Source organism: Chrysochloris asiatica, unplaced genomic scaffold, assembly GCF_000296735.1.
Source record: "Chrysochloris asiatica unplaced genomic scaffold, ChrAsi1.0 scaffold00036, whole genome shotgun sequence".
Classification (NCBI taxonomy): domain Eukaryota; kingdom Metazoa; phylum Chordata; class Mammalia; order Afrosoricida; family Chrysochloridae; genus Chrysochloris; species Chrysochloris asiatica.
Genome location: NW_006408554.1, coordinates 20996868 through 21011187, shown reverse-complemented (window position 1 = coordinate 21011187; position 14320 = coordinate 20996868). Strand labels below are relative to the sequence as shown.

At 37.1% G+C, this 14320-nt stretch overlaps 1 protein-coding gene across 1 annotated transcript in view; it reads left to right on the top strand.

The window, feature by feature from the left end:
- Positions 1-14320, top strand: part of PRKDC (protein kinase, DNA-activated, catalytic polypeptide) — a 305624-nt gene that overhangs the window by 105647 nt on the left and 185657 nt on the right. The window contains exons 38-43 of the mRNA XM_006860083.1: positions 899-1084; positions 1495-1599; positions 3134-3301; positions 6851-6978; positions 9553-9760; positions 10459-10637. Coding sequence (XP_006860145.1) covers positions 899-1084; positions 1495-1599; positions 3134-3301; positions 6851-6978; positions 9553-9760; positions 10459-10637 — 974 coding nt within the window. The remainder of the gene's footprint in view (positions 1-898; positions 1085-1494; positions 1600-3133; positions 3302-6850; positions 6979-9552; positions 9761-10458; positions 10638-14320) is intronic.

Genomic DNA, 14320 nt, shown 5'->3' with positions numbered 1-14320 from the left:
AGGAAAGTCATTGGTAGTGTATTTCTTGGATCATTTCTGAGCAGTGTGTACATAGTCATAATTGTGGGACTGCTGATTATCCAGAATATTGGAGCGATGATAAGATAGGAAGCATGTGTGTACATGAGTGTTTGTGCATGTGTGTGTGTGTGTGTGCTCATGATTGTGAGCGTATGGTAATGTGTGTACACGTGGAGTAGAGGTGGCAACCAAAGACCTAAGTCCTTATCTCCCAAATGGAGTCCAATGAAGAGTGCGTAATCTAGTTGCAGTATGAGAAAATAACCCATAAAGCAGCTCAAGGAGTTGCCTATAGACTATAGAAAATGCTGTGCTATAGGGGGTAAGGCAGAGACGACTTTTATGAAAATAGATCTATGAGATTCTTTGGCTATGTCTATGCATATCTTGATAGCATTTAAAATAAAAAGCATCAGGAAATCAACAATCTTTGGCAAAACCTAGGAACTTGTCATTTGACTGATGTTCAGGGGTTGTCTGAATTGTCTGAAGTACAAGGATTGCAGCAAGTTATTTATGAGGCAGCCTGAATCTGCGCACCTTTAAAACCTGGTCAGTGTAGGTCTTTGTGATGGATTGTCCTCAGAAACTGGTTGCAGATGTTAATGATGGATTTGAAAAATTTTTTAATAAATTATATGTTTGATAAATTTAGTATTTACTTGAATGACTCTAATTTAATATCTAATTAAATTAGGCCACCTTATAAATTCCACATTAAAGTACAGTTATTGAATTTGATGAGTTTAGCTATACATAAAAAATAGAAATACTAAGTTTACTTTCAGAGGCTAGCCTTGATATGAAAGTAACTTTTGTCATCTAACTTTCAGTCTCAGGATTAAGAATTTTTTTAGTCACAATGAACTCATTACAGGTGAGTGCTGTTTTGAATGGCATGTTAGACCAAAGCTTCAAAGATCGAGCCATTCAGAAGCACCAAGGACTGAAGCTTGTGACCGCAGTTCTGCAAAACTGGAAGAAGTGTGAATCATGGTGGGCCAAAGATTCTGCACCTGAAAGTAAAATGGCAGTGCTGGCCTTGTTGGCAAAAATTTTACAGGTATTTTGAGAGACAATAAAATGCAGTCATATTGTGTTATTTTGGATTCTATAATATGCATCTTCAAAAATATGTTTGATGTTACCTCAAAAGCTCATTGGTTTGATTAGTAAAAAAATATTGTTAATGAATGACTACTGATGAACTTTAATTTTATAATAATATTTTCTGTTATTATGCATCATTCTCATTTATTATACTTACTGTCATTTCTTATACTTTATCTTTTTAGTGGACCTTTACATGCATTGCCTTAATAGATAGTTTTGAAATGTTTCAGAATAAGGATTATTGAAATATTTTTAAGTTCTAGAACAAATTTATAATCCTGAAATTTAATCATAAAAAATACGTTAAAGGTAATAGAGACGTACATGGAAATGTGACATGTTTTATGTCCCTTCCTTTAGATTGATTCATCTGTATCTTTTAATACAAATCACAGCTCATTCCCTGAAGTCTTTAGAACATACACTAGCCTACTTGCTGATTCCAAGTTGGGTTTACATTTAAAAGTAAGTGATTAAAAAGATTTTTTTTCCTGATTATTATCTGTGTTATTTACTCGTCTATATTTTTGCATACTTGTGATTTAAAAGTTTTCAATTTGCAAAGTTTCAGATATGTGCAAAAGCAGGAAGCCTAGCACAGTAAACTCCCATGTACGTATCGTTAGTCTCAATATCTCAGTAACCAACTGCTGTGAGCTTCACCTTGAAGGAAACCTCTGGCATTTTGTAATCTGCTCTCCAGATACTCTGCCTATTGCTCTTGAAGTATAATCACAATGAGATTATTATATGTGCAAGAGTTAGCTTCTGTGTTTCAACAGATATGATTTAAATGATCTTTTTTGGTAATTGTATAATTAAAACTATTACACATCTTTCTATTTATAAACATTTCTTAAATATCTGGATGATTTCAAGGGCTCAGAACTTAATAACTATGTTAAGGTTGCTAATTTTCAACTCGACGACATTTAATAACAACACTTGTGGCATTGTAGGATTAGCACTGGACTGCGAACCACAAGATTGACAGTTCAAACCTACCACCTACTCCTTGGAAACCCTATACAGGGCCATTATGAGTCTGAACACTGACTCGATGGCACTTAACAATAACAACGACATTCTAATTAGGAGAGAGCTAACCACAGGTTGTTGGTTTAAGTCCATCAGCCGCTCCACTGGAGAGGAGACTTTCTGCTACCACAGAGATTTACAGCCTTGAAAAGGCTATGTTTTGGCACTGTGAGTTGGAACCTACTCCATAACACATAACAGCAACAACATTGTAATTAGAGCTTACGTTCTATTAAAATGTAACCTTCATATGAAAATGATCTTTTTATTGGCTAATGAAATTAATTCTATGGAATTTTTTTACTCTGAATGACTTATCAAGCTTCCCATTTTTCAGTGAGGGGAACTTGGAACTTTCCTGCCCCTTGATGGCAATAGAAATAGCATCTAGTTCCTTATAAGCTCTATGTGAAGATCTGAATTAGTGCCACAAGAATAGGTGTAAACTACCCCATAGGCTATTCAAGATGTTCTTTTCATGCAACTCTTGTTCAGTATCTCTCTACAGGAAGAACTACAGAATGAGCGTGCATTATTTATGTTTATAGAGCCCCCTTAGCTGACTGACCTCTGACTGGAAAGTCAAGTTACAGAATGGCATCTACAGGTTGCAGAATGTAGGGGTTGTTTGTTGTCTTGTGTTGTTTTTTTTTACTTTTTATTCTGATGATGATGTTGTTGTTAAGTGCTACTGAGTAGATTCTGATTTCGTAGCCACTGTGCATAGGGTAACTGAGGAGCAGGTGGTGAGTTTGAACTACCATCCTTGTTCTTAGTAGTTCTGTGCTTTTCCTACAAAATCATGTTGGACTAGGATGCACTCTAGAAGTTATTCTGAAGTCATTCATTGATCCACATAGTGGTTTATTTACAAAGTCTTTAGAATGCAGTAATTTTATTTAGTATGTAAGTTATATAAGCCACAGTGAGTGTTATTTCACATATCAACATTTCTCCACAGGGTCAAGCAATCATTATTCTTCCTTTCTTCACCAATCTTACTGGAAGAAGTCTTGAGGACCTAAAGCAAGCTCTGGAAAAGCTTGTGGTTTCTAATTTTCCTATGAAGTCTGATGAATTTCCCCAGGGAACACTGCGGCATAATAATTATGTGGACTGCATGAAGAAGGTTAGTTTTTTGTAGTACCAAATGAAATGAAAACATTGCTGTGTATTTTTGCTACATTGCTTGATAAAAAGAAGTAAATATCCAGAATCAGGAAAGTATCCTAACTTTTAAGAACTCAATTAAATTCACTTTGAAAGCTGACCATCTGTTATTAAGTGCCGTCAAGTCACTTCATAGCAACCCTGTGTACAACAAAATGAAACTCTGCCTGATCATGCGGTGGCTTCCCAGTTGTTACTAGGTTTGAACCCATTGTTGCCGCCACTATGTCGGTCCATCTTGTCTTCCTCCTTTTCATTGGCCTTCCACTCTATCTTTCCTGATTACATGTCCAAAGTATGAGAGACAAAGTCTCAACATCGCTTCTAAGGAGCAATCCAGCTGTACTTCTTCCAAAATAAATATGTGTGCTTTTCTGGTACTTTCAGTATCCTTCACCAGAACCGTAATTCCAGTGCATCAGTTCTTCCCTGGTTTTCCTTATTCATTGTCCATGTTTTACATGCATATGAGGCAATTGAAAATTTCATGACTTGGGTCAGGCACGTCTCAATCCTCAAAGTGACATCTTTGCTATTTAACATTTGAAAGAGATCTTTTGCAGCAGATTTGCCTAATGAAATACATCATTTGATTTCTTGACTGTTTCATGAATGTTGGTTGTGGGTCCAACTAAAATGAAATCATTGACAACTTCAATCTTTTCTCCATTTATCATGATATTATTTATAGGCCCTGTCATGGGGATTTTTGTTTTGTTTACAATGAGGTGCAATCCATACTTTAATCTTGAGAAAACCAAAAGGGAAGAACACACTCAACTTTTCTCAAGCTGAAAGAACTGAAGAAGAAAAATTCAAGCCTTGGGTTGCAGTATTGAAGGATTCTGTTCTGGTGTGGTGCTGGGCTGTTAACTGCAAGGTCATCAGTTCAAACCTACCAGGTTTTCCTTGGAAACCTTGTACAGTATGGATGAGTTGGTTCCAACTCGACAGTACGGATCAACAATGTAGGTAATACATTGAATGATGCAGAGACATCAAAAGAAGATGGAAGTAATACACAGAGTCACTGTACCAAAAAGAACTGGTTGACATTGAACCCTCTCAGGAGGTAGTAAATGATTAAGAACCAATGGTACTGAAGGACGAGATCCAAGCTGCACTGAAAGCACTGGCAAAATATAAGCTTTAGGAATTGATGTTATTAAAAACGGAATATTTTCAACAAACTAATGCAGAACTGGAGATGCTCATTTGTCTATGCCAAGAAATTTGGAAGTCAGTTATAGAAGCAACCGAGATGACTTAATGTAATATGAGCAATATCATTGATATTGCACGCAAGTAAAATTTTGTTAAAGGTAATTTAAAAATGATTGCAGCAGTACGTCAAGAGGGAACTGTCAGAAACTCTATTCAATCCAAAAGAAAACGAAGGATGTTATTGCTGACTTCAGATGGATCTTGGCTGAAAGCAGAGAATAACAGAAAGATGTGTATTTGTGCTTTAATAACTGTGCAGTGACATTTGGGGGAGCATCATGGATCTATACAATAAGCACTGGACTAGGAACCACAAGGTTGGTGGTTCGAGCCCAGTAGCTGTTCCATGGGAGAAAGATGAGACTTTCTGGTCCCACAAATATGTACAGCCTCAGAAACATTATACAAGGTCACTTTGAGTCAAAACCGATTTGACAGCACTTAACAGTAATGAAAGGCATTTGACTGTGTGGATCATAACTGGATAGCACTGCAAAGAATGGGAATTCCAGAACATTTAATTGTGCTCATGGTACATACACCAAGAGTCAGTTGCTAAATCAGGACAGGGGGATACTGAATGGTTTAAAATTAGGAAAGGTGTGTGTCATGGTTTTACCCTTTCATCATATTTATTCAATCTGTATGCTGAGCAAATATAATCCGAGAAGCCGATTTTGATGGCATTAGGATTAGAGAAACTACCAGCTGCTCCGTGGGAGAAAGATGAGGCTTTCTGCTCCCGTAAAGATTTACAGCCTTGGAAACCCTATACAGGGTCACCATGAGTCGGAACCCACTCCACGGCACGTAACAACAACAACAGCAAGGATTAGAGGAGACTTATTGACAGTTTGCAATATGCTGATGACTCAACTTTGCCTGCTGGAAGAAAAGACTTGAAGTACTTCCTGGTGAAGGTCACCTGTGTAGCCAGATGCTTATCTGAATCCTTTGGAATTCATGTCTTCCCTGCTCTACTTTTTTTGTTTCCCACTGTGTTTTCAGTTAAGATTTACATAGCAGTTTAGATTCCCATTCAACAATGCCTACACATGTTGTTCAGTGATACTGGTTACATTTCCAGCATGAGTGAACATTTTCATTTTGGTTGTTATGTTTCCATAAACATAGTTTCCCTACCCCCTTATATTCTCATCTTTGTTTCAGACTCATTCTTGGCCATTTGATCTCATAAGGGTGATTTTTAAAAGGAGAACAGTACTTAAGGTTGATAATCATTATTTTTTTTTCAACTTTTTATTGTGATTTGAGTGAAGGTTTACAGAGCAGATCATCATCATATACTTTGCTTCATTACATGGTTGCAATCCCCTCCATGTACCAACAGTCAACAGTATTTACCTCTGTTCACTTTGTCTATTGCATTCCGCCCTGTGTCTACCACTACCTTTATCTTTACCTCTATTAATCTCCCTCTTGTTGCATATTGCCTGCCCTGTCAGCAGTCTTAACATGTGTCTGCCCTGTAGCCCATGAATAAGTCCCTCCCCCACCCCATAACCATCATAGATTGTTTTCTTTTATCAAGAAAACCTTTTCTTATTTTTAAACTTTTTACAACATTGGCCTCATACTATATTTGCCCTTTTGTGATTGACTAATTTTGCTCAGCATAGTGTCCTCCAGGTTCAACTATGTTGTGAAGTGTTTCACATTATTTTTCAGTGTTTCATAGCATTCCATTATATGTATGTACCAAAGTTTGTTTAGCCAGTCTTATGTTGCTGGGTATTTTACGCTGTTTCCATCTTTTTGCTATGTGTCTAATAGATAGCGTAATGAAGGATCTTGTTTTCTTGTCCATGCTGCTCTGTATGTTTCTCTTTCTCATTTTTTCATTCATTCTGTCACTAAGCAAACTCATGAAAGCTTATAAGCCAGCTACTTCATGACTTTGTAGCCCCTCCATTTTTGATACCCAATGTCTAAATTTCTTGTCCCTACCAATCCAGTACACTGAGGAAATAAGGTTGTTCCTTGATACAAAGAATCCTTTCATTCCAGTTGGAATCTTGAGTCACTGAATTTGTAGGCAAAAGTCTAGGGTTTCCAAGGAGCTTCTGGTGAGTTTGAACTGCTGACCTCATGGTTCAAACTGACCTTGCAGTGCAGTGCTGTATCCCACAGCAGCACACCAGGATAGCATTTGTTAATTTTCTACAATATTCTGCAATATATTCTCTATTATTAAGAATTGCTAAAAATAAAACATGTTTTTATTACATAAAAATGTTTTTAAAATATTAATGTATTTTTCTAGTTTCTAGATGCATTGGAATTATCTCAGAGTCCTGTGTTGTTACAATTGATGACCGAAATTCTTTGTCGGGAACAACACCATGTTATGGAAGACTTATTTAAATTGACTTTCAAACGGATTGCCATTAGGTAAGCCAGTCTAATCTAGAATCCAAGAACAATATACGTTTTTGTTTTGGGGGTAATTATCTTTTCTGTCCCCAGAAAATTGACTAGAAATAGTACCCAACTGTTTATTGCCAGCTAAGGACTAAATATTTTGGCGTGGTAATTTTTAAAAATTTTATTATTTAAAAAGTTTGCAGAAAAACTTTGTTATAAAAGTTTTCAAGCATAATCAAAGCTAAAGAGAAGAGAAATTAACCCATATACCCGTCCTCCAAAGAGGACAAGCACTAGTCTTCTCAGTGTCTTTGTCTCTTTGGTCTTTTTCTCACCTTTGCTGTTTAATTTGAAGCAAGGAGTCCTGGTGTGGCACTGTAGGCTAATGTGCTGGATTGCAAGGTCAGTTTGAACCACAGGGTCAGCAGTTCAAGCTCACCAGCCACTCCTTAGAAACCCTATACAAGGTCACTATGGGTTGGAACCAACTCGTCAGCGCTTAACAACAACAACAATTTGAAGCAAATCTCTGACACTTTGTCATTTCACCTCTAAATATTTACTTTTGTTGTTAAGTGCCACCAAGTTGGTTCTGACTCATAGTGGCCCTTTATAGGGTTTCCGAGGAGTAGCAGTTAAGTTTGAACTGCTGACCTTATGGTTCACAGTCCAGTGGTGATCCTACAGTGCCACACCAGAAGACCAAATACTTCTACATATATATGTGTAAAAGTTACATTATTTTTTATAGAAACCATTATCAACTGATAAGTGGTACCAATAATACCACATTCACATGTCCCCTAACGTAGTTTCAGAAGTTCTTAAACTTGGATTGTTTGAGTTAGGATCTAAATGAGGTCCAGGAATGGCACTTTCAGTGTTGATTCTCTCCATCTAGAACACTGTCTTTCCTTTCTGTTATTTCCTTTTATTTTTGAAGAAACCTGAACACTTGACCTGTATAATATCTTACATTCTGGATTTATCTGATTATTTCCTATTTTCATTTAACTTGGATCTGTGGCCCCTGTGTTTCTGCGAACAGAACATTAAATCTTACGCTCAGTTATATTTAGGGTCAAATTTGGTAAGACTCCTTAATAGGTGGAGTATGCAGTGTCTCTGTATGATGAACACCGGACTACGAGCCACAAGGTTGGTGGTTTGAGTCTACCAGCTGTTCTGCTGGAGAAAGGTAAGGCTTTCTACTCTTGCAAAGTTAATACAGCTTGAGAGATTTGTGTTGTTATTACTATTGCTAAGTGCTGTCAAGTCAGTTCCTACTCATAGTGACCCTGTATAGAATTTCTAAGGAGTGGCTGGTAAATTTGAACCACTGATCTTGTGGTTCAAACCAACCTTGCAGAGTCCCCAGGTCTCCCCACACTTCGGACTAACCAGACCTTCTTCCTCTCTCTCTTATATCAAGGTCGACAGGAGACTATGGAATGTGGTCAAACTCAGCCCATATTTTCATTGCTGCCTTTTCCCCATTTCCACTCACAAGGAGACCAACACGGTCACCAGCAAGCTTACATGCCTCCTTGTGTGTTTCCTTTGAGTGTCAGTCTTGGGGTGGGGGTTATCCTAAAAGGACTTGATTGCTTGCCTTGATGGCCCCCTGTCAAACAGCTTGCTTATTTTGGTAGTAGCCAATCAGACTGCCATTTTTGTTTTTTATTTTTCCTGCTGGTCTTTCTTTCAAGAAGTATTTTCTGTTCCTCTAGCCACTCTGGGCTGATCTGTATATCCTTTCAAGTGGGAATGTCCCACCTCAGAAGGTCCTGGATGGAGCTCAAGATTCCACCTCTGGTTCAGTACACTGCAAAGGCTCCACAAGTAGTCTCTTTCACAGGGCAAGTTTTAGAACCTTTTTAGGGATTTCAATCATTTGTAGGCTGAAGACAAGTTTATAAGCTTTCCGTATCATGTTTCTCGATATTCCTTTCTAGCTCACTCAAGTGTATATAAGCATGATATTTTTGTTTTTGTTTTTAAGCTATTTATTATGAATCAAATGAAGGTTTACAGAGTATATCATTAGTTTTACAGTCAGCAAATCATCTACTTTGTTTCATCTCAACGATTGCAGTCCTCCTCCATGTAGCAACAGTTATCCTATTTCCTTCCTATGGTTTTTGTTTTCATTCTACCCTCCCTCCCAACTCTTCTGACCTTTGTCCTTAGGTAAATGTTGCTCTTTTGATCTTGAATGGTTGACCATTCCTTTGTGAACATAGTTAACTAGTGTTTTTGTCCCTTTTATCCAAAGAGCTCTGGTAGTGTAGTGGTTACCAATTGGGCTGTGAACCTCAAAGTTAGCAGTTTGAAACTACCAGCTGCTCTGCAGGAGGAAAAATGAGGCTTTCTGCTTCTGTAAATATTTCCATCCTTGGAAACCCTGTACAGGGTCTCTATGGGTCGGAACCTACTCGACGGCACTTAACAATAACAATTCTTTTTCTTCCTTTTTGGTTTTCTGACTCCAGATGTTTGCATATTTTGTTGTAATGTTTGGCTTTATCTTCTCGAGTAGGCATTCATAAATATTTGTTCAATAACATGAATATTCACATAATTGTTTTCTTTTCTTCCTAGGAGTTCATGTACTACACAAGTAGTCCTTCTGGAAAGTGTCTACAGAATGTTTGGGAGGGATGACCTACTTTCAAATACTACCCGTCAGGCATTTATAGATCGTTGTCTCCTCACTCTGCTGTGGCACTGTACTCTGAATGCTTTGAGAGAATTTTTCAGCAAAATCGTGGTAGATGCCATTGATACGTTGAAATCCAGGTTTACAAAGGTATTGTATATCTATTAAATTAAATATTTTCTTTAATGGGCACATCCCCTTGGCCACTATCATTAGAAATGGCTGCATGTTTTGTAAAGTTATTTTCACTGCTCAAGGAGAATTACCTCAACATTTTGATAACTTTATGGCTACATGAGATCTGTACTACCTTCTCGAGTTGGCTTTAAAATATTACCACAACAGTGTTGATTTAAAACAAATTTATTCTCTCACTGTCCTAGAGACTAGAGTCTGAAATCAGTTTTACTCTGAAAGTCAGGGTACTACTACCCGAATCCTGAGTCTCTTAGGGAGAATTCAGCCTTTCTTCAGCTTTTGGTGGCTGCCAGCTTTCATTGGTTTGTGGCTGCATCACTCTAGTCTTTTGCCTCCACTTGCATATAGCCTCCTCTTTTTATGTCTTTTTAATACCCTTTTATCTCCGTTTTATAAGGTTCCATATGACTGCATTTAAGACCCACCTGGATCTCTCTAACTCTGGATCCTTAATCACATCTGTAAAGTCCTGGGGTTTTTGTTTTGTTTTGTTTTTGTTTTTTTTTTTAGATTTTATTGTGTATTGGCTTTACATCTTTTGGTTGTTTCATTTTACTTCTAAAAGATTTAGATATTAAATTTGACATATTTAATAAAATACTTGTCATGTTTTATAAGACCAAAGATAATTATGTGGTACCTTTTCTTAGATAAATGAATCTACTTTTGATACTCAAATCACCAAGAAGATGGGCTATTATAAGATGCTAGATGTGATGTATTCTCGTCTCCCAAAAGATGATGTTTATTCTAAGGAATCAAAAATCAATCAAGTTTTTCATGGCTCGTGTATTACAGAAGGAAATGAACTCACAAAGACACTTATTAAGTAAGATTTTTACTTAATTTTGAAATATATTTGATTTGTTTATCTATTTTTTTAAGGATGTCTCTTTTTGAAATGTTAAGAGTATTGCTTGTTTCCACTATCTTAGCAATAAACTACTAAGTTAAATATACACCTTAAGTCCAAAGAACTAAAAATCATACCAGAAAATCTTGACTTCAATTCCTTTCTTCATTAGATGGGTGCAGGGAGAATACTTTTCTTCTTGTTGAGATACCTGCCGTATCTATGTCATTGCAACTGCTTAACATAAGCAAAGATACAAAGTTACCGACATCTTCTGCAGCTGAACACATGGATATCTTTTTATTTATTTAGTTTATTGATGTCTTATTTCTATTTCTTGAGATAGGTATGATTGAATCCTTATAAAGCTCAAGAGAAAGCCTCCTGAAATTAAACCATCAAAGAGAGGACTTTCTCCCAAGGGGTTTGTTGTCACGTCTCCATCTAAGGCAAGCTAGAGATAAGTTAGCTAAAGCTACAGAAACCTGAGCGGAGCAGCCTCTCACCACGTGCCATCTATTGAGCTGATTCATCTTCTGGGAGTCTCCACTTGAAACCCTTTTTAGAGAAAGAGGTTAAACCTGTATCGTAACTCATTTGCGTATTTGCTTCCATCTTAGACTCTGATTAACCCAGTATGTTTACTCTGGAAAGTGCAGAGCAGGGGCTTTGATTTTACAGAGGCATTTCAATGACTGATTTAAATTCTATCCCTTCAAATGTATTAAGAGCACATAGAAAGACCGTCTTTCAAAGTATGAGGTTAAGTCGAAAAGTATTGCCACAAAATCATAACACTTTTATTAAACAAAAACAACAGAATGAAGCTACTGTTTCTTAGCATATCCTCCATCTAAGTCTCTATGCTCTTAAGATGATATTTCTAGCTCTGTCCCTTCCTTGAAGAATTCTGCACTCATTGATTTACACCGCATCAAAACAGAAGGTTGGTGATACTCTAAGGACTCAAATTGTATTCCTTTTAGGTGTTCTTAAGTTTGGGGAGCAAAAAAGATGTCTGAAGGGGATAGATCAAGGCTATAGCGTGAATGGGGTAAGGTTTCCCCACAAAGTTCTCATAGGTCAGCCTTTGCTACCCTTTAAGAATATTGTTGTGATGGAAAAAGACTCCTGGACACAACTTTCTTGGTCTTTCCCTCACTAACAGTTTTCAATTTTTTGAAAAATCTCCCTCCTAATAACCCACCCTAATAGTCCTGTGGTTTTCAATAAAGTCTATCATTACCCCTTTGGAATCCTAAAAAACAGTTGCCATTACCTTCTGAACCAACCTCTCTGTCTTGAATGTAACTGGACTAGCAGACCCCCTTGGCAGCCACTGTTTTGATTGGACCTATGTGTGGAAATGTTGGATCAACACTGGACTGCAAACCACAAGGTTGGCAGTTCAGACCCACCACCAGCTGCTCCTCGGAAACCCTATACAGTGTCACTTTGAGTTGGAACTGACTTAATGGCACTTAACAACAGCAGCAACATTTTTTTAAAAGGCACCGTAACAAGACAAAGACACGTACATTACTGAGAGAACTTTCCTGCTGTCAACCACTGATCACAGAAACAGGTTTTTAAAAATATTTTAAAAATAAACCTGTGCATGTATGAACTGGAATCTTAGTAGAAATACTTTTTGACTTAGCCTTATTTATAAAGATTTGGATTTGAGTCATAGGTTACCAAATCTGCCAGTTGCCATAGTTTTGTGTGTTTGTTTTTTTTAAAGTTATTATTGTGAATTGAGTGATAGTTTACATGGCAGAACATCACTCTGTCACTCAACCAAACATATTTTGTTTCATTGCAATGATTACAACCCCCTCCTTGCACCATCCGTTAATAGTATTTGCCTCTGTTCCCTGTTTTTGTTTTATTTTATCTTAATGTACACAAAAACATGCAGGAATATATAGTCTTTTAAACAATCAAAGAGCACAGTTTACAAGCCAACCTCCTGCCCACCAGCACACAGCCTTTCTCTTTCCTTAAGTCTAAAGTCTTCAGCTTCCCTATCTCTCCTTGCCATCAGCTCTATGTGTGTGTGTGTTTTAATTCATAATTTTATTTTAGGATCAGCATTACGGAAAAATCCTTAGCTAGAATTTCAGTCCACCTTGATTTCAATTTCTTCCACCTTCCCACATATCATTTGTTTCTGTTTTCAGTTTTGCTCAATAACATCTCTGTAATCTGTCCTTTTTTTCTCTTTCCACTGACATAGTCAGTGTACCCTTTATATACTCTCTTAGGCCAATACCAAAAATTCCTAACTGAGTCCCTTGTGCTTCCTCTTTCTCTTTTAAGTAGTATTTTGTGTGTTTTAGGTGAAAGTTTATGCAGCAAATCAGATTCCCATATAATAATTTTTATGCAGATTGTTCTATGCCAGTGTTTGAGTTTATACAAAGTGTCAGCATTCTCATTATTTCTATTCTGTTTGTTCTATTCCCGTTGATCTAGCTTCCCTTCTTCTCCTTGTCGTCTCATCTTTGTTTTTGAGTAAATGATGGCTCTTTGGTCTCCTATAGTTAATTATTTAACAGAGCACATTATTCCCAAGTAGTATTTATTTTGTAAATCAGTCTATTAATTGTGTGAATGATTTGACATTTTTTATGCATGTAATTTTCTATGTGTAGATAAGGTAAATGTTTTATTTAAACATTGAACTTTGATAGAATTGTTTAATTTTCATATTACTTTGGGAGAATATATGTAACAAAACATTTGCCATTTTAAACATTTTTATGTATGTAATTCAGACGTTTCTGTGCTGTTCATAAGATTTTCAGTGACTAAATATTCGGAAGTAGTTAGTTTCTCCTTCTTCCTAGTCTGTCTTCATTTGGAAGCTCATCTGAAACCTGACCCTGCTGGTATTTAAAATACCCACGGTATAGCTTCCAGAATCACAGCAACTTACAAGCCACCACAGTACGACAAATGGACACATGAGTGGCACTGGAGGCACTCACTCATCTCTGCCAAGATATTTGGAAGACAACTGTCTGGCCAACTGATTGGAAGAGATCCATGTTTGTGCTCATTCCAAAGAGAGGTGATCCACCAGAATGCGGAAATCATCTGACAGTCTCTTTGATATCCCACGAGAGTAAAGTTTTGCTAAAGGTAATACAATAACTGCTACAAGCATACATTGACAGAGAACTTCGAGAGGTTCAAAGAAGATTCATAAGAGGACATGGAACAAGGTATATCATTGCTGATGTCAGGTGGATCTTGGCTGAAAACAGAGAATACCAGAAAGATGTTTACTTGTGCTTTATTGACTATGCAAAGGCCTTCGATTGTGTATATCATGACAAGCTATGGGCAACATTGTGAACTATGAGTATTCCAGAACATGTAATAGTGCTCATGAAGAACCTGTGCATAGACCAAGAGGCAGTTATTCAAACAGAACATGGAAGCACTGAATGGTTTAAACTTAAGAAAGGTGTGCTACAGTGTTGTGTTCTTTCCCCGTACTTATTCAACCTGTCTGCTGAGCAAATAATCCAAGAAGCTGGGTTATATCAAGAAAAACGTGGCATCAGGATTGGAGGAAGATTCATTAACAACCTGCAATATGCAGATGATACAACCTTGCTTGCTGAAAGTGAAGAGGACTTAAAATATTT